The sequence below is a fragment of the Anastrepha obliqua genome, chromosome 1 (assembly GCF_027943255.1).
Source record: "Anastrepha obliqua isolate idAnaObli1 chromosome 1, idAnaObli1_1.0, whole genome shotgun sequence".
In the NCBI taxonomy this organism is placed as follows: Eukaryota; Metazoa; Arthropoda; class Insecta; order Diptera; family Tephritidae; genus Anastrepha; species Anastrepha obliqua.
The window spans coordinates 92868710-92890159 of record NC_072892.1 but is presented as its reverse complement, the minus strand read 5'-3'; the positions used below and the strand labels follow the sequence as shown (position 1 = coordinate 92890159).

General features: G+C 35.2%; 1 protein-coding gene across 1 annotated transcript in view; it reads left to right on the top strand.

The window, feature by feature from the left end:
• The first annotated feature begins 16692 nt into the window (after positions 1–16692).
• LOC129235915 (uncharacterized) overlaps positions 16693–21450 on the top strand; it is a 76216-nt gene continuing 71458 nt past the window's right edge. Inside the window, exon 1 of the mRNA XM_054869988.1 lies at positions 16693–16948. Coding sequence (XP_054725963.1) covers positions 16746–16948 — 203 coding nt within the window. The 5' untranslated portion in view covers positions 16693–16745. The remainder of the gene's footprint in view (positions 16949–21450) is intronic.

The following is a 21450-nucleotide window of genomic DNA, read 5'->3' as shown; positions in this document are numbered from 1 at the left end:
CGAATCTGGACTCAGAATTTGAAAAATCTTTATACCAAGCGCCTAAGTTGAAAATTCCAGCACTTTCATAAGCCTGTTATTAGCCTGCAAAGTTTGGTGAACATTTGCAGTTTCCAGAGCCTACCACGAGGAGGTTACAGGTTTAGAAGACTCCACTTTTATTTTTTTTTTATTTTTTTAAATTTTTTTTTTATTTTTTTTTATTTTTTCTTTATTTTTTAAATTTTTTTTTACGGTTTTTTGGTTTTTTTTTATTAAAACGATTTTTTTTTAAGATTTTTTTATTTTATATTTTTCTTAATTTGAAAATTAAAGATATTTTAGGAAAATAAAATTGATTTCAACTGAAAATATTTTTTTTTGCTTTTTTAAGATTTTTTTTTTTTAATTTTTTTATATTTTTATATTTTTTTTATGATTTACTTTTTTTTTATCTCTTTTGAGGAGTGGCCGTTACTCTTCACTTTGCGGAACCTCTGGTAATGCGAGTAATGCAATTACTGCAGATGGAAGAGGCAATTTTTTTCGTTTTTGTAGTCGTGAACTCAAGCTATGAGACGCTATTAGTGGATCTGAGGAATCCATAGAACGCAAGAACATATCTTGCATTGTAGCTTCTCGACTACATTTCCGACTGTGCCGCTCACGGTAACACTTATAATTTTTATTGCGGGCTTCAGAAGCTTCTTCTGCAAACATTCCTACAGGTAAAATACTATTTTCTATAATCGCAGAGCCGTGAATTAATATTTTATGAACCGTCGCAGGCATAAAATACCAATTGTAGTTCGCAACATAAATTCTTGCAGTCTGATGGCACAGTATATTGAATTTATTAGGATCTATCGGCAGATGGCAGGATAAAGCCATTAATATTATTGAAAAGTTGGTTACTAATTCTGTATTCAACTCTAAACAATTTGCAAAGACTTCTGAATTTTGAAAAGCCCGACGAGCTGAATTGCCATCATTACTGTTTCCGCAACCTCTATCCTTGGGCATGTCCACTTTCAATCCCAATTTCTTCCACAAAATATCTTGTATTTCTGCTTTTCTGCGCGAATATTCTTTTTTATCAACTTCGTTTGAGACTCTCCACTTTCTTATATTTTTCCTGTATGAAATATTTAAACAGCATTCCAAAATTTTAATCCAAGCGTGCAATGGACTTATGCCATGCTGCAGGGAGCCAGTAATTGGTAAGAAAACATCTGTCGCAATATTGGAAAGATCATTGAATTGTTTTGGTGTCGCGTGGCAAATTGGACATGACTGTGATGATGTTGTGTCAGTAAGTGCATTTAAAACTTTACCATCTATTAGAGTCATATGCAAAGAAAAATGTAAACGTATACGAAAATGTTGTACCTCAATTTCCAAGCACTCGAGCTTATTAATTTGTTCGTCCATTATTTGCTTTTGTGATTTAATAATTTCAGTAGTTTCTTTTATCCATTTAAGTGAAATTGGGCGACAAAATTTTTCAGATTGAGAAATAGCGTTGTTCCACAAAATGGTCCCATTTGACGTTACTAATCTTAAAGGAATGCATGTACAAGCAAGTAAATTTGTATCAACTTTTTCTACACTTGATTCAGAATAAGGTTGTTTGAATGATGGAAATCCACTGGTTCCATCAAACCCCCAAGAAAAAATAAAAACAGCTTCAATGTCGCAAAAATTAGACTTCTGTGCATATAAAAGTACTACTTCTTGCTGCAACTCGGCAATTCTTCTGGCAGTATGATTTAAAAGCGCTTGAAGATCGCACTTAGCTTCATTCTCATTTATTTGAATGAATTCTTTTAGAGGTCTACATTGCTCTTTAGCTTCCTTTAATCGATCGTAAGGAGGCCAAACATCAGCTCCGCTTAATTTTGTTGCTAACCTTATATTTGTATAAACTGATTTTGAAAGCCCATTATCGATCAAAAAAGCCAGAGCTTCTTCAGGAGATTTCACAATAAGTGAAAGCGTGGCTTTACTGGATTGCTTTATTTTCACGCAATACTCTGGGTTTTCTATGATTTTCTTCAAAACCGAACTTAATTCGCACTCCTGAGACTTTATTGCAGCTTGTCGTGCCGCCAATAATATTTTTAGAGGATCGTTTTCACATTGCTGGCTTATTTTTGCAATTGCCCGCCGCTTCGATCGATCTGACATTTTTTCAAATTCAACACATGGGCGACCACGTTTCAAGGAAGAAGAATCGGAACTAGACTTTATTCTTAATTCTGGAATGAGAAACTGTGAATTAATCCATTCGACATTTTTCTCTGTAAATGATTTATTATTTTTTTTGGTTTTTTTGTATTTAACCTTTCTTTTAGAAATAAGAGACGCAACCATCTTAACTAAACGCTTAAGATCCTCAGAATGTACCTTATTTTCTTCAATTAGTAATTTATTTAAAATATATTTTACACCGCTTCCTTTTTCAGCATCATTGGCATCTAAAATTTCCTTCTTCGTGAATGTCGCCATTATAATGAAACAGCTTTGATTAAATTGCATTTAACAATGAGCCGACCAACTAAGTTTCGAATTTTCTGAAATTTATTTTTGATTTAATGCCTACTATGTTGTTAGAAGCAAAATTCTAGACATTTAAAAAAACCTTCCCCCAATCAGAATTACGTTCTCCCAACGATTTTTTTAATTTATCATGGCTACTTTGTTACTTTTGTAATGTAAACAAAAAAAACATTTCTATTGGCTGTGTAACGATTTTTTAAAAATATTTTTAATATATCAAAAATGACTCAAATCTGTCAATTCAGTAAAACGTTATGGGCATTTGAACATAGACACAGTACAAAAGCTGTTCAGAGCGCACATACGTTTTTACCGTTATCTCTGAAAATACTAAAAAGCGCACATTTGCGCATTAATAGGTAATAATAGATACTTCAAAGAATATTTTCATATTGAAATTTTGTTAATATCATGGAGTGCCAAAAGTTGCCAGCATTCGACGGCTAAAACTTTTTGGTAAAAAACAACATTTTAAGAATAAAATTAATTTTTTTTCGTCAAGTTCCTTTATTTCAAAGCTTTTTCAGTATAATCTGTGTTGGAATATTCTAACTGAATACAAAAACGTAAAATTTACCAAAAATATTTTGAGCGATATTCGAATTTCGCACTGTTTTTAACTATATGACCAAGTGCAAAAAAAGCCGAAGTATGAATGGTTATCGCCCTTTAATGGCAAAACTACTAAACGAAATTCTCTGAAATTTTGCTCATAGCTGCTCTAAAGTGTATAGATATCAAAAATATACTCCATTGGTCCCAGTTCCAAAACCGACTTTTGGCCACCTTTCTTGATGCCAGCCCATAGTGCACTGTTTCTTGATCAGAAGACAGTTTTTCACCGCAAATTTTCAACAGTCTAATTCCAAATCTAGCCTTGAATCCATTTAGCCAGCCCGAACTTGCGTTAAAGCCTCTTCCATTTCCATAAATTTTTGCATGCAGTTCTTTAGCTTTTTCTTTAATAAGGTTTCCAGATATTGGAATATATCGACTTCTTTGAGTGATGAACCATTTATACGAGCTTAGTTTCCATATTAGCAAACTCACCCTTCTTCAGAGACTTCCGTTTAATGCTGCACGCTGTCGATGCTTTTAAAATCTTTCTTTTACCATTTTTTATACGTGATATGGTCGAGATTTTGTTTTGAGGGGTAAAAACCTTTTCGCTTTCATAGTTAACTAGCAAAAGTAAATTTATCTTTTTATCACTATCTTATTTCGCACAATTGCTTCAACGCACTGAACCGAACTAAATAGCTTTACACTGGACAATGTACACAATATACATATATGTATATGTATATACCAATCATATGCGCTTTCTAACATAACTGTAAAATAACTGAAATTGCATAAACATTTTGAGGATCCTTCTACTCGGTACTTATTAGATTGAAGGTTCCCTCTACAGAGTACACAATGAAAGAATTTTTGTGGTCCCCTCAACCGAGTAGTTCCCTCAATCCGGGGTTCCCTCAACCGCGAGTCTACTGTAGTTTTTTGAACAATTTTCGAGTCCTTAACACGTTCCCTGTCCCAATACAAAAATGCAAAATTGACTGACAAGTCCAACAGGGTTTTTTGAATAATTTGTTTTTTTGTAGTCGAGTATCCTATAGCTTTAGTAATAATAATAATTAAAAAAAAAAAAAACGGATGTAGGGTATTTCTACCTGAAACACATATGGTCCATGAGCGTAGAGGGACATTTTTGCTTCTGCACGTTCATGAAACACATGTGGTTCATATACCCCCTGACGCACATATGGCTCAGGAACGTATCAGTGCTTATCAGGCGCACGTTTACTGAACCATATGTGGCTCAGCGGACAGGGAACGTGTTAATACCCTATAAATTTAGTGTCGGGTAAAATTGGACGACAACGTAATTAGTTCGAAACATTTCAACTCAAATCGTTTAAGTATTACAAGTATATGTGTATATCCATATATTCATATACCGTCGTTTAAACTGCAAAATTGCGTATTTGTACCAAAAATGAGATTTGCTCAGCGGAAACTCATTTCTCTTAAAAAATAGTAGTTGGACTAATAATATATGTACGGGATTTTGCGTAATAATAAGTGATGATTTTGTACCTTAAACTACGATATGTAATTGATGCGTAACTAAAGGGTGATTTTTTAAGAGCTATAGGAAAGTTTTTCAAAAAAACATGCGTATAATTCAGAAAATTGCATGAAATTTTTATTCAAATCGATAGTACAGTCCATATAATTTAATGTTTGAAGATTATTTCATGCGAATGTTGACCGCGACTGCGCTTCAAATGGCCCATCCGCTTAGTCCATTTTTGGCATACTCTTTCCAATGTTTCGGCCGGTGTCTCACATATAAATGCTTTAATGTTGTCTTCCAATGCGTTAATTGAAGCAGACTTGTCTGAATAGACATGAGCTTTAACAAAGCCCCACAAAAAATAATCTAAAGGCGTTATATCGCACGATCTGGGTGGCCAATTGACAGGTCCCAAACGTGAAATAAAATGTTAACCGAACTCGCCTCTCAACAAGTCCATTGTTACGCGTGCTGTGTGGCATATGGCACCGTTTTGCTGGAACCACATGTCATGCAAGTCAAGCTCTTGCATTTTCGGCAAAAAAAGTTGGATATCATTTCACGGTAGCGCTCACCATTTACAGTTACGTTACGATTCGCCGCATCTTTGAAGAAGTACGGTCCAATGATACCTCCAGCCCATAAACCGCACCAAACTGTGACCTTTTCTGAATACAATGGTAGCTCTTGCAATTCCTCTTGCTGATCTTCACTCCAAAATCGACAATTCTGCTTATTTACGTACCCATTGATCCAAAAATGAGCTTCGTCGCTGAACACAATTTTTCCACAAAAAGGTGGATCTTCGGCCAACTTTCCAAGAGCTCATGCACCAAAAATTCTGCTTTGCGGTAGGTCGTTTGGCTTCAATTCTTGCACCAGCTGTATTTTGAAAGGCCACACCTAAATCCTTTCGCAAAATTTTCCACGTTGTTGAGTAACAGATGCCCAATTGCTGCGAACGGCGACGAATCGATAATTGATGGTCATCATTAACACTGGCCGATACAGCTGCGATATTTTCTTCAGTTCGCACTCTACGTAAGCGTGTTGGTGGTTTGATGGCCAATAATGTCAATTTGGTGCTAAATTTAGTCACAATAACTCGAATAGCCGCTTCAGTGGGTCGATTAAAGTGACTATAAAATGGAAGAAGCGCGCGATAAACTTTCTTAACAGGACACGCATTTTTATAATAAAATTCAATGATTTGCAAGCGTTGTTCGTTTGTGAGACGATTCATGGTTAAATTATAGACTAAACTGAAGATGTTTGACAGTGAAACAAAACTCGAAACATGCGTCAGCTGTTTAAACCAACTGTTTAAAAAGATAATAGCTAAAAAATCACCCGTTACTTTAATAGTTGTTTGGACGACATTCTCCTCCAATTTTTAGTGATTTTGTTCTACAATTATGTCGCCGTCTGCTATCGGTAAGTATTTGATGATTCGTACCTACAAATACACTCGGCTACAGCGACCGCCATGGAGATTATAACGAAAACTAATCTAAAAGATGATAACTTCTGTTTGGAAAATGCTCAAATAGCAGAATATTGCTATGAGATGAGGAACAGTCGGAGACTATTCGCTATTTTCTAATGACCAGCAATTCGCAGAACGCGATTCGAGTTTCTAGAGCACCACTTGTTTGAAGACTTAGATCGGTTAGGATAAATTTTTTTTTTTGGACTTTAACAAAATATACGTTTCGATTTTGGTTACTCAGCTATGCAAAATAAATAAAAAAAATGGCGAAATAAAGCAACGGATATACTATGTATACCCTTACACCTTTTATTTGGTGTTTGGCCGAGTTCCACTTCCTATTTGTGGCGTGCGTCTTGATGTGGTTCCAAAAATGGAGGATCCTGCAGTTTTAAGCCGACTCCGAACGGCAGATATTTTTTATGAAGAGCTTTTTCATCCCAGAATTACACTCGGAGGTTTGCCATTGTCTGCCGAGGGGCGACCGCTAATAGAAAAAATGTTTCTTCCTTTTGGTGTTTCACCGAGATTCGAACCGACGTTCTCTCTGAATTCGCATTGGGCTATGGCGGCCGCAGAAATATTCACCATAAATATAACAGAGAATGCTGCTGAAGTGTCACAGTCCTTGGCCAGATGTAAATCAGGGTCGTTCCGGATTGTCACAAGATGGATGTACATATGTAATTATGCTGAAATGACAGCCAGCTCTCTTGTTATGCTGTGTAAAAAGCATTATAGTTGTATCTATAGCGTCTTTAGAAGCCAATGTGATTTTAGTTTTACTTAAAAAGTAAGTAAATTGAAAACTTTGAATAAGTTTTTCATGGTATTTTGGTTTTTCGTAATAGAATGTTTTTTCAGCAAACGGCAGACACGATTTGTATTTTGTGGAAATATACTGAAGTAAATACGAAATACTTACATACATACGTGCTTCATGAATTGATTATACTAAAAGTCACAGGCCTATCACATTTTCATCGGTTTTAACACATGCTTATAAACAGGTGCACGCACACACGTACATACACATGCATGAAAGTGCGTAACGCAACAAAGGAATAAAAACCAAACGGAGCTGCCACGCATGACCACTTGTTGCTGCTGGTTGATCGTTAAAATTTTGATTTCTTAATTGTTTTATAACGCGGAGAACTAATGCTTAATAGTATATGACACCGGCAAGAAGGAGCATTGGAAGAAATTGAGTAGTAAAATGCTACATTTTTTTTTCTTTGACATACATACATACACATATGAAAGATTAGAAAAATATTATGTTTAGGTGCATTTGAAACGTGAACTGGTGTGGTGTAGCAAGAGTAATTTGGGTGTATATATGTGTGTATGAGTGTTTATTTTCTAACTATGTACATATATACATACAAGTCAGAGTAGGACTGTCTACGTAAAGCCACTGTTTGCTAAAGAAATGCCGCCCCCGATGAATTGTGCACCACCATACGTATGTAGGTGTGTGTGTGTAAGTAAGAATGAGTTGGTATATGTAAATAACACTAGTTGAAAAACCTATCAACGCAGCACTTCTCAATTTTCCTTGAGTTCTTTAAAGTTGACTGAACTGCAGTCCAAAGCGTGCAGTCGGGTCGACCGGCGCGGCGGTGCTTTGAAAGTGCAACATTAATTGGCTGCAAGTTGCTACAAAAATGAATGAATATAAAACTTCCATGAACATTCATACTTAGTTTAATCCAAGCTTCTTCAAGGCTCCACAAAACTACTTGCATGCTAGCCATTAGCATTTGTCTAATGCAGTGGTTGTGGTGCGGCTCTTGAGTTGAGACGGCTGCTACTACTCTGCACTTCGTCGGTGCATCGTATCGGTCTTTTTGATGTGCGAAATGCTCGAGTCATTTCTGTGCTGTCTTTGATGCAATAAGCGTTAGCCAAACATTATCAATATAGAAATTACAACATTTATCAATATTGAAATGGTATACAAAAATAAATACACGAGTATAAAAAATCAATTTACACTATAAACAGCAAATATATGTATGTATGCAACTCTAATAATGAAACTGGAGCACCAAAGAATGTTTTAGCTTTATTCTTATGTATGTATATACCCGTACTTTGTAGTAAAATATGTTTGCATACAAAGGCTAATAAAATGCTCGATTCGTAATTAAAATGTCTGCATCTGGAACGTATAAGTACTTGCGTACGTATATGTTTACATACATAAATACAGAGTTTGTGTGTGTATGCACTAAATGTATGTGTGCTTGCATTGCACAGGGTTGAGCTTTATGAATGAATTGCCGCTTGCCACTGCATACTAGTGACGCGATTTAATGCCTGAGAAATCTAGGAATTTGGCATGAAATCGAATTGTTTGATCTTCACCGCCTGGTCTTCAACATTTGCCCTTATTCGCTTCTGGTTTCAATATGTTGAAATTCGCTTGAAATGGTTTGCAATATTTTCAAAATGGTATTATTGAGAAGCTGTGCTGTTGACCTCGTTTAATATTGTACTCCTGTCATACTTATAAACGCACACTTAGGCCAGAATATGCAGAAATCATAGAATTCATATTTTCACGCACATATAAGTACGAGTCATGATGGAAAGAATAATAAAATGGCGCCTATCGTGGTACCATTACTCTGCTCTCAGCAAATTTGGCAATGGTGACGTCGCATTAGCACCAGTATCGCCAGATTACCATTTGCGTAACTTGATTTAGCATTTTTTTGTTATTTAGTCTTGGAGATTTAGTGCTTTCTTCATGAAATTTTTCTAGCCTGTTCTAATTAAAATGTAATGTTTATAATTTTGTAAAATATAAATTTTTTTTTAATTAGTTCAATAATTCACTCAGTTTTATTTAGCTTTACTTTTTTTAGCATCTGGTCGCATTGCTCGCGATTTCGGTTATTGTTGGTGTTCTTCTCCTACCTTTGAAAATAAAATACCAAATTTTTATTGAATTTCTTAAAAAACTATATATGCGTGAGAAATTGTCTTTGAAATGTATTTTTTTTTAAATAAATGTGTTATGATAATACTAAATTTTATTTATGAGCTTTTTGTTAAGAGAACAACCTTTTTGCTATATTTCAGGTTATGCAACAAGATAAGGTACTCTTTTTGCAAAAATGCCGTTATGGTTTCTCAAGTATTTTCCAGTATTTTGTGGCTTATTTTTACTATGAATACATCTCTTGATACCCTATGTCCCACTAAGGATTGAGGGCCGGAGGAAACGATTACATCTCTATGGTTTTAATTCGCATTCAGTAAATTCAAACGCTTTTTAAAATGTCTAAAAAGGTTTTCATTATTAAGAAGAGTTGAGAGATGAAGATTTTTATTCTAACATAACCTTTGGAGGAGCAAAATTAACTTTTGAAATATCAAATTTTATAAAAACCAACAAATTTTCATTAAAACTAAAATCTTCTCAAGTGACCTCATTCTTTTGTTTAATAATACAGTTTTTTTTTTACTTACAGTTTCGGTAGCTTTAAATTAAAAAAAAAAGAAACAAACAGGAAACTCAAAAATTTTCGCATTTCGGGTATAAAAGAGCACTAAATTTATAGCGAAGAGCAAATGGTTGCAACACTGCACAACTCAGGTAATACGACGTCACGCACTCTCTGATGGGCGCAATCTTGCTTTTATCACTCTTGAGTACGAGTATATCATAGCCCAGCTCTCTTTTGCATGACTAGATTCCTTAATCCATATCGGCCTTACATTTTTTTGTGCGAATATTTCATTTTTACTTTTTCAAATGGTGCCTAATTTCCATAAATTTTGGTTTTCCAAATACATATTGTACATTTAGTAGTATATGAGTCCCCGCCGAGCTTTCAAACAACGATTAACGCTATGCGGTATTACAGTTTAAAATGGGTTTTGAAAGTTAATCTAACTGAATAAAAAATCATACTTTTCAGAGAATGTAATAGAATATCGGGTTGTTATAGTCGGAGGTATGAGGGTGAGCCTTTGGAAATTATAAATTAATACAAATGCTTGGGAGTTCTTCTACATTTCAAACTGTCATATAAAAACCACTTAAGCTTAAAAAGGGAAGACCAAAAAAGCTATTAATGCAACATGACTGATGCATATGAACCCCCCCTCTGTATTTGTATTTCCAAAGGAATGAGGAAATGGCCTCAAGGTTTGTAATGTTTCATGGGGCTCACATAAATATGAGACAGTCCAGAAAGTTCTATATTTTTTTACAATAAAGATTTTTTTTATATTGGGTATGGGAATAAGTTTCCGCCCTCGTAAAAGATATTCGCTGCTGATACTCTATTTGTGTTCACTCTAGTAATATACTGGTGATTTGAAAGTGAATATGTGAGCTTTCGATCGCAGTAGTTAACACTCGTTTGAAGCGTAGAGATCCTTTTTTATCTGACGCCAAAAATATCTACGTTCGTCCCGAAAAAAAAACAGCATTTGCGGGAAGTCATGCTTTATTATTACATTTTAAAGAAAAGTGCAGCTGAAACGTGTCGTGTATTGATCCATATTTACGGTAATCACGCTCCATCAAACACAACTTGTAAAGAGTCGTTTCGACGCTTCCAAAGTGGCCATTTCGACATGAGTGATAAAGATCGCGAAGGGGCACCGAAAAACTTCGAATATACTCAACTACTACAATTATTGGATGAAGGCGCAGACTGAACCCTTGATGATATGTCTAAAAATTGGATGTTGACAGATCAACCGTCGATAAACGTTTGCCCGCGATGGGAATGGTTCAGAAAACAGGTAACTGGGTGCCACATCAATTGGAGGAGAGGGATATCGAGAGACGCTTGGTGACGTGTGAGATGGTTCCTGAACGGCAGAAAAGAAAAGGTTTTAAGACAACCCTAAGCGTCGAAAATGTTGGAGCCTGCCAGGTGAACCAGGTCCATCGACAGCGAAAAAATATTGCATGCTTCAAAAGTTATATTGTGCGTCTGGTGGGATTAGAAGGAGGTCATCTATTATGAACCCCTCAAATCATCTGAAATCATCACTGGCAATCATTACCGACTGCAGCTAATGGGTTTGAATCGAGCTCTCAAAGAAAAGCTGTTCGAAATGGGACAGTAGACATGCCAAACTGATTTTGCTGCATAACAACGCTAGACCACACGTTGTTAAATCAGTCCAGAAATATTTAGAGGGACTGAATTTAGAATTCTTGTCCCACCCGCCGTATTCCCCAGACATTGCACCTTCGGGTTACCATCTGTTCCGATCAATGCAGTCAGCCCTCATTGGAGAGCGGTTCACTTCTTACGGCAGCATTGCAAACTGGCTCAATGAATGGATCAAGTCAAAAGAACTCGAATTTTTCATCAGAGGAATTCGTATGCTGCCTGAAAGATGGAGGAAAGTTGTAGCTTCCAATGACTCATACTTCACATAATATATTATTTAATTGTTTAAATAATTCGTAACTTTATTTTTTATTATTATTTATCCACACCCTTTGTGTTCATGTGCTTTTTGTTTTGCGTTTGTGCCTAGGCTTGCGGTCTAATAGACTGCCACGTAAACTTGCTGAGAAAACGATGCGTAAAAATACTAAAAAGTGAGGCTTAAATAGCGGATTAATTTCGTTAAAAGCACAAATATGGACGCAGTAACTGAGTTCTCACCCGCATTGCTAAAATCTTTTATACCCGAGGTGTTAAATAGCCTTGCTAAAAATATATTTGGATTGTATGAGGAAACTGACCGCAAATTCACTTGTTATGAATCAAATCAAATTTTAAATATGTCAGATATAGACTACTTTGGTGGATGTATGAGGATGATTATATATAGTCAGCCTCACATTTCGTTCAAGAGGTGGTCCCTTAAAACTGAATGCAAGAACCTGCCCAATCTGTCATTTAGGCGAACCTGAAAATGTATATCTTCATCTGCCCAGTGTATAAGTGTTGAATCACATTTGGCGAAAAAACTCTGAATATATTTACTTAGTCCTCCCATAAGTTCTTGTAGCGTGTTGAAATTGTAATACTTTTTTTAATAAAGCTATTTTTATTTAATCATGTAAATATTAAAAAAAAAAAAACGTACGTTATCCATGGATATTGACGTCGTTACTCGAACGAAAGATTGTTTGAGACTGTCCAAATTTCTGTGAGGTCTTCGACAAGCCATGTTCTCCAATTCTGACCACAAACTGTAGTACAATGAATTCAGATCTGGACTTCCAGACGGCCAATCTTCTGCGGCTATGAACCCAGGAATATTGTTTTTTGGCCACTGCTGTTGCTTCAGCCATTATTAACAAGCGAAATTTGCCACGTAACTGAGTATAATTTATGAGTAGACAATGCATACGAACAAAAGCAAAAATAACGGATTTTTTTCTGCGAATTTGTTCTCGCCATTTGTATTGTAAAATTTTTCACAGAATTTATGGCAAGACTAAGTAGACAAAGTCATCAATGTATTAAATGGAAGTAATTATCTAACCCTGTGTCAATTTTTAAGTCCAGAGGGTTAATATTGAATGAATTCTTTTAAAGAATATTTTGCTACTCTATGTATTTGATTTACAACATACCTGTTAAAGTCGTATTTTCCTCTTTGCTATATTTATTTATAATATAATGAAACGAATTTTTGAATACTATATAATTTATTGTAAATATATTAAATAAAGAACATTACACTACTACTACGACATACATTTAGGATGTTCGACTAATTGATCGCTGAGCTCTATTTTGCATTTTTTTTTTAATTTTTTGTTATGTGTTGCATTGATATAACTGAAGGATTCCTGTTTAAGTGATCCAAGTATTTTTTGCCCATGGTCTTAAATTTTTCTGAAACTGATGTATTTATAGGTTTGGTTGGTTCGTTGGTTAGAGTGGTGATTCATCCAGAATCTAACTAGAGCTTCCGCTTCCGCTTCCCCAGGACCCAGATTAAGGTAACATTATGGTTTTCACTCATGGCGAAAGACTATTCCTACTTTGTTCCACCAGCATAGAGGTTGTTGTAGCTGAATCCAATGCCTGGATTGCAGCTTGGCTATCCGAAAGAAGAGTGATATTGCCCTTAAAAGAGGAAAGCTTCCCCAATTGCAAGTACTTCCACCTGGAAGACAGTGCAGGGGAGACGCACAGATTTTTTAATTTTAAGCCTATAAGAATATATACCAGCTCCAACACCATAATCCATTTTACTGCCATTTGTATAAACGGTAGAGTCGAAGTTGTTTAGTGAGAATCCCTTATTCCATTCCCCCTTAGCTGGAAACAGAGTGGAAAATTCCTTTTGAATGTTACCGCCGGGACGATGTAGTCAGTCCTAACTGAGTTTGTCGCAATAATAGACTAGCATGACCATACGTTTTTTCTTTCCAGCGACCCGCTTCTTTTAACCTAAATGCACTTCTGGGTGCCGTCTTCTTAATATGTGGGTCTATTGGAACAACGTGTGTCTGCGCATTAAGGACCTCCCTAGGACATGATATGATTGCACCGACCGTTATTCCACCGGCTGGTCTTTGTATTATGCCGAGTAATTTGGTGTTGTAATCTCTCCCTAGAGCTTTCCACCAGACTACCGAGCCATACGATGAAATTGGTCGTATAACCGCTTTGTACAACCATTATGTATGCTTAGGTTGATGAGATGGGGTCCAAACATACGTTTGCAGACATATAAAGCAATTTCTGCTTTCCTTACCCGTTCTTCGACGTTTAACTTCCAGCTAAGTTTTGAGTCCAACTTTACCCTTAAGTACTTAGCACTGGGGGAAGGTGAGAGGGTTTGTCCGTTAATATTTGGTAGGTTAAAGATATAGGCTTGAGTATAATAAAAAAGTGAAAAAAATTACAATAAAAAAAATTAATTATCTTGATATTTATTCAAAATCAAAAATTTTGGTACCGTGTTTTTTATAGTCAAATACCTTTTAACATTAAAAAATATGTATTTTTTTTAAGATAAAGTAACTATTCCCCAAACATTTTCAATATGGTTGGCATCAAGCGAATGTGATTACAATCCCATTTTGCTGTTTCCACTCTACACCCCTTCGTCTTGGGTGCTTCGAATCGTTTTTTGTTGTAAAATCTAAGGTTGGCTAGTTCTACCCAACATCTGTGCAGCTGACGGAAATAATGTTTTTTGGTAAATTTTATTCTTCAGAACTGCATTCAAATTGCCGGTGAAACAAATAAACGGCCAAATTCTTTTTCGGAGAACCTTCAACACAGTTTGTTGATGTTGTCGATTATCAGCAGCACACCAGAGCCGAAATGTGCAACTATTCGCCCATAAGGAAGACTCAACCGCGAATATTACGTTTGCCCACTTCCGATCTGAATTTGCCTTAGCCCATGAAAGTTGTTTTTCAATGTTTGATAATGAGAGTAGCGGTTTTTTTAATGTTCTGTATCTAAATGTTCTTGAATCGTGTCGTTGGATACATAAGCAACACGTTTTCTTAAAAATACTTTAGTTTCGCGCAATGAAAAGTTCGGCTTTGTCACAAACAAATCAATGATCTTCTGATCTGCTCTGTAACGAAATTTTTTTGGGCCTTATCCGGGGAAGTCGTCAACATTTTTAATTTCGGTATACCGTTGCATCCATTTTTTATGAACGTCTTCTACTTCAAATATTTTGTTGCAGGTGCACGTGACATTTGTGGTCCTTAAGGGTGTGTACATAGGAACACTGCTTCGAACCGTTTTTCATACGAGGAAATCATTTTGTAAAAACAACGTACGCTTTGTAAATTTCTAATTTTACGCCTATTTAGCAGCATTTACATTTTTTTGGTAACGGAACTCTAAGCTTGAATTTTGCCGGTCATACCTCTCATAGATAGGCTGTACCTTTGTAAAAAAGGTACAGGATTTCCATCAAGTAGCGGTGTATAGTTGCGAAACTGGCTGTCATGCATTGAAATTTTGTTTTTAATTTTAATTTTGTTTTGTAATAATAATGAATCGTTTATCTTTACACAAATTTTAGTTTTTTTTATTATAAAAATTCATTGTTTGGGGGTTTTAAATAGCAAACATGGATGTTACTTTTTCCACGAATCTTTAGGAAAATATTTCATCTTACACGGTTTTTTATAGTTGCGGAATACTATAACTACTAATTTATGGATGGATTAACATGGATTTTTTCAAACGATTGTTTTTCACCATTTTCAAAGGAATGTATTAAAAAAAGAAGCCCTTTAAATAGCAAAGGGGTGATTGCTTTTGTACTATTAAGTTATTACAAATAATTAAACTAGAAAATGTTTATTGATAGTATTTGTTGTTGTTCGAAACAAAAGTGTCCATCCAACCAGAGTTCTGTGTGCCCCATATTAAATCCAAGCTTGAAAAATGTGGGTTCAATTTTATCAGCAACAAAAAAATGTTTTCTAGAGGTTTATTATGTATCTACATCTGTCTACTAATGAAAATTATGGTATTGCCAAAACTAAACAGTTATAAAAACGTATTTACATTTATACTCCTGCAATATAAATTCGTATAGAAATAAGCACATTTACATATATTTACTATGTGTGTGTGCGTGTGTAAATAAAACTATCCTTGCCGGTGCGATGGCGCAAGTGTCACTATAAAACACACTTGAACGTTCACTCACATATAAACATATCAGGCGCTAATGCTTGAAAGTATTTATGATGCTATATTTGTAAAAAAAACTCTAAATAAGAGATCATACACTTGTATACAATTTACATACCTGTGTATGTATGCAACTATAATAACTAATGTTTAAGGGTTAGAACTTCGAAAGGCTTACACAAAAATTATTATAAGGCACATCTATACCTTACAGATATCCGTTACTTAAAGTGGGGGAGAAATGACTTGAAAACGTAGTGAATCAATACTTTCTATGTAAAGAATGCTTACACGCACAAATACCACCACAGATATGTTCACATATGTCCAATTAACTCATAAATCGAGAAAAAACTTGGGCCGACTTAAATGCGACTTGTCGGCTTTCATGTTAAATTTCCATATACATAACCGAGCCACGTGCATATATACATGTATGTGACTACATACACATTCCCATACACCTATGAATGCTCAAGTGCTTGCCGCCAAACGTTGGTTCGGCATATGATCGTAAAAGCGATCGTATGTGAAGGCGTGCAGTACCCGATTCGTTATCTCAGTGTTTGTCAATGTTGGCGCTCTTGTTGGGGTTATGCATGTTGTTGTTGTTGTTAGCTAAAGTTGTCTGTATGTGGTGCTTTAGATATCTTCATTTATGTTGGTGTTGGTTGTTAAGACTGATTTCTCAGCTAAGATCAGCGATCGGTGGCGACAGTTTTCGTCGGCGGTTCAAGCTATGCGCGTTACATTTCGATCGCCTGCGGAAAATTTTGAAAGTTTGGTGGTAGCATGTGGGGAATGAGGGTAGTGTAAGCGTGTGTTTGTGGTTTCAGAATTTCAAATAGCGTTTAGGAAGTGACAACAACAAAATGCTTGGTGGATATAAAAAACAATAGATGTATAGAAAAAATTAGTTATGAAATACTGTGAAAAGAGTAAACCTAAGTTCTAAACAAAAACAGAAAAAACAAACGTTTTATTCAAACGCATTTAATTTGCCTTATTTAATATAATGGATACGGACAACAGTTCCTCTGATTCAAAACCGGCACGCTCTAAGCCTGTGGAAACACTTGTTTTGGCCAATTATGCAGCCAAAGCAGAACAGAAACGGAGTGGCGTCGGTGGCGGCCGCAAAGAGGATGAACGCATTACGACGGCAGTTATGAAGGTTTTGGAAGGATACGATTGGAATTTGGTGCAAGCGACTGCAAAGTGAGTGCATGAATTTACCTACTCGACATAGGTATATAAATATATGTCTACGCATATCTATAAACAGAGGCAGCAATGAAAATTTCTTAGAAGTATTGCCTGAGATATAAAGGTGCAGGTGGTTGCTGTTGTCATATCTACTTCGTTTTTGTTGACTAAACTTACTATTTCATAAAATTTTTCCTGGAAAGATTGTCTTTCCCCGAGAGAAGTAATTTTAATGACCAAAAAAGAAGTAATTAGTACGAGTTTTATAAGTGAAACGGACTCTGGTAGTTTTAATTAACAGTTAAAAAAAAAATAAAGTCGCAAAAAGATAAAGTACTCGTAAGTCTTTTTTCCAAAATTAGGTTTTAATTCACAGTTTCCATTGGTTATCTGATGATGAAACGTTATTAAATTTAAATAAGATGAAAATTATTTTTCATATCGATCGATTGTAATAGTTTGAGAATACTTCTTTGTTGGAATACGAGTTGGTTAGAACTTTAAGCCTATACACGGAAAAAGCGGTGATCAATTGAAAATCGAAAAGGTCACTAAGAACAGAAGGGTCTCCACTTTTTTTGTGTAAGCTTGCTCAATCGTATCGATAAAGCCAATTTTGAAATAACTACTCATCGTAGCTCGGTATTTTGGGTAACTCCTATATTGACTCTTTAGTCTTCCACGCCCAGTGGGATTACTTCATAACTGGAGATATTTTGATAAATCTCTATATTTTGAAATTTGAATTTCGAACTTTTTTTATACAAAAGAAAACACAAAATAAACAAACATATATAGTATAATGCATACATGCATCGCCACAGACGGGTCTGCCAAAGGCATGATATACCGCCGGTATATCACTTCAGCGGCCGCCGTAGTCGAACTGGTTTATTATTATTATTCCGTTAGTCTGGGTTCAAAATCTACTAAAGGTGTGATTCATCAAACTTGAGAAAGAAGGTTTTTCTAACAACTCTCGATCATTGGCAGGCAATGCCAAAGCTCCGAGGGCATATCTGTCATGAAAAAAGGTCATTATGAAAATTATCTGCCGTTCGAAGTCGGTTTGTACATATATAAAAAAATGAGTCACTTTCGGACGGAATAGGTCTAGAATAAGAGGAGGAAATACGTATTTTATTTAAATATTTGTCGTAATAATATTAAAACAAAAATAATGTTTAAAAAATATTTATAACATATGTACAGCAATAATTAACTTTGAAGAAAAAATACAATTACCAAGTAACAGCTGATGCCACCGTGTTAAAAAAATCAATAGTATCAAAGGAATAGGCAAACATTAACGAGGGACTGGTGTCCCTAAACTCACTATGACAAAGGTTATTGCTCAAATTTACTTGGATCTATGCAGAAAAGTCATTGATAATTACAACTCTAGACAATAGACAATTTAGTAAATACCTCGCACACAACTTGTTTTATGTTATTTCGACCCGCCTTAATTGGAAACCCCTATGCTACCACTTCAATCACGTTTTCTAATAACATTCGCAATTCGGCAGCAAATTCTAGCCTTTGAGGATACAATTTTTCGGGAAAAGGTTTATCTTTCCTTCAGAGGTGTATAAAACCTTTCCTTCAGAGGTGTGTAAAACGTGTAGGAGCTCGCCATAAAACATATTGGGAAAGAAGCCTAACTATTTTTTAGATATGTAAGCTCTGGGTTATTACTGTTGCGAAGCACTGTAAGATTTCAACAGCTAACAACTACGATACCTATAATGCATTAACAACGAGTGATTCGAGTTCGTCGTACGACTTTTGTTCTGCCTATGACGTCATCGGAATAATGTACAGGATGCCTGGAGGCAGAGCTAAGATTTAAATTTAAAGTTTTTCCCTAGCCACTGAGCGCATGAGCGGAGAAGAAACCGCGTTAGCTTCGTTATTTGTGCGGGTTATTTAGTTACGATGTCACAGTGGTCGGGTGAATGACGTAAGCCTTTTTCAAGGCCAGTGATTCGTCTGCAACTGCTCCTCGTAGATTTTCTTTACGCTGCTAGAATATTCGACGTTTACGTGATGCCCCATGTGAAGATTTGATTCGTTAATGGGTACGAAGGTTTCGGGCAACAAGTTCGAAGACAAACAGCTCACGGCCGAGGACCAGCCGGGCATCGAAAAAATGAGAATATTGCACTTTTGAACCTGGATCTTCCAAAAACTATTGTACATGAAGTGTTAAGGAAGGATCTTAGATTTCACCGTTTCAAAATTCAAATAGTTGAAGCACTTAAACCCAACGATTACAATTTGCGTACAATTTCTGCGTTGGAGCGATTTTGTACGATTCATTTTCATTTAAATGGAATGTTAAATAAGCAAAATTGCCCTTATTGGTTACTTAAAGGGCAGACCCCAATATTAAAACAGCAATAGCCACTTCACAGTCTCAAAGTTTGATGTGCAAAGTGGGGCAGTGGAATAATTGCACCATATTTTTTTGAAAATTTCGAGGGCAAGCAATTTCTTGGGACGGTGGCATATGTAGCTACGTCTGAGGAGAATATATCGAAAAGGGAAAATAGTTTTATATTTAATTTCACCTCATTTTCTTTTCTACTAAGCATCCCGAAGATAGGGCAAAACTTAATAAATCAACAATTGAATTGAAAACATTATTAAAACAACACCAGGATAAAAAGCTTGAGAATTACATACATTACTTGGGGGCCACGGCAGTTAACAATTATTCTCAATGGCAAATAACTAAAAAGTAAGTCAAATCAGTTTCATATAAATCTCCCATCAAAACACAACACGGAACTCAGGAAAAGACCAATAAAGAGAAGGCAAACACACTAGCTGGACACTTTAAAATAATATTCTCAAACGAAAAAGACTATCAGCACATTGAACAAAATGTAAATAAGAGTAACTCAGAAAAGAAAATGAAAATGACAACCTCAGCAGAAATCAGATATCATTTGAAAAATCTGAACAGTAAAAAAGCACCGGGCTACGATCTAATAAATGGTAAAATACTATAAGAAGATGTAGAAATTACATATATACGACAAATATTCAACATCATCTTAAGGACGCAATGCTTCTCAAGCCTCTGGAAAGTTGCACAAATAATCGCCAAACCAAGTAAAAATGCATCAGAAACGACATCATATCGCCCCATTAGTCTCCTGCCCATTCTTTCAAAAGTGTTTAAAAAAAGTTACCTGGAAAACAGACATTTTTTATAAAGTTTGAAAACGAAGGCTCGAACATGATGCAAATGACAGCAGTTGTACCCTAAAGTAGTGTCCTAGGGCCTCTATTGTACCTGATATTTACAGCAGATAGACCGATCCCAACAACAAAAAATTGCATGATAGCCACTTCCACGGATGACGCGGTTTTAATGGCATCAGACAAAATAGAAAAAAAGCTACTAACATTCTTCAACAAACAATAAATTACACTGTAACATGGCTCGATAAATGGGGAATATAAGTTATTAAAGATAAAACGGTACAAGTAATATATACAAACGTAAAGCCTAAGAAACACAAACTAACAATAAAAAACAATGAAATAAAAATCCTTTCTAGTTCAAAGTACCTTGGCATAACTATATCATAGATGAAAAACTAAACGGAAACATATAGAAAACAATTTCAGACAACTATACTGGCTGTTGGCTAAAAATCCCAAACTAAGCCTTAAAAACAAAGAAGCGATATACATATAAATCTATGATCTCACCCATTTGGAAATATGGCATAAAAATCTGGGGTATTACTGTACCCCACCAAAAACCAATATTAAAATAATTCAAAGGACCCAATCTAAAATACTTCAAACAATAACAAAGCAGGCTGGTTATACCAAACGACGTGATCCACAGCGACCTCAATATAAACAGAATTAGAAAATACAGCATGAAACATATACAACGATTAACAATTCATTAAAATGAACAAATGCGCAAACTACCACAATCGGAGAAAGTGGGAAAACGAAGATTAAAACGATTAACTCCAACAGAACTCATAATATAACAAAAAGAAAAAACAAAAAATAATAATAATTATAACACTTAGAAAATAATATAATGTTGCATAATCGGAAGTAAAATTGAATGTTTATCTAATATTTTTTAGAGAACAAAGAATTCCATAACTACTTTAAAAATAATTACTTATTGTTTAAATTGAATTGGTAATTTAAAAATGGAAATAATAAAAAAAATGCTTTTCATTTCGCGAATTTTTTCACTGGGGCATTGATTCAGTTATAATTTCCCGAGGACTCAAAGTAAGATTCTATAAATCTTAGTCGGCACATAAGTAGAGTCCGATATTAAATTGAAAAAAAAAACAACAACAAAAATAAACATGTCATCTCAAATCTGCAAATATTATATGTTCGGAAGCAAGGTATATTTAATAAAAATTACAAAATAAAGAGAGAAAAAACATACAAGGGGGCACAAAATTAATCATCCAATTTTGTTTTGAATACCTTTTTTACTAAATAAAAAAAATATTTTG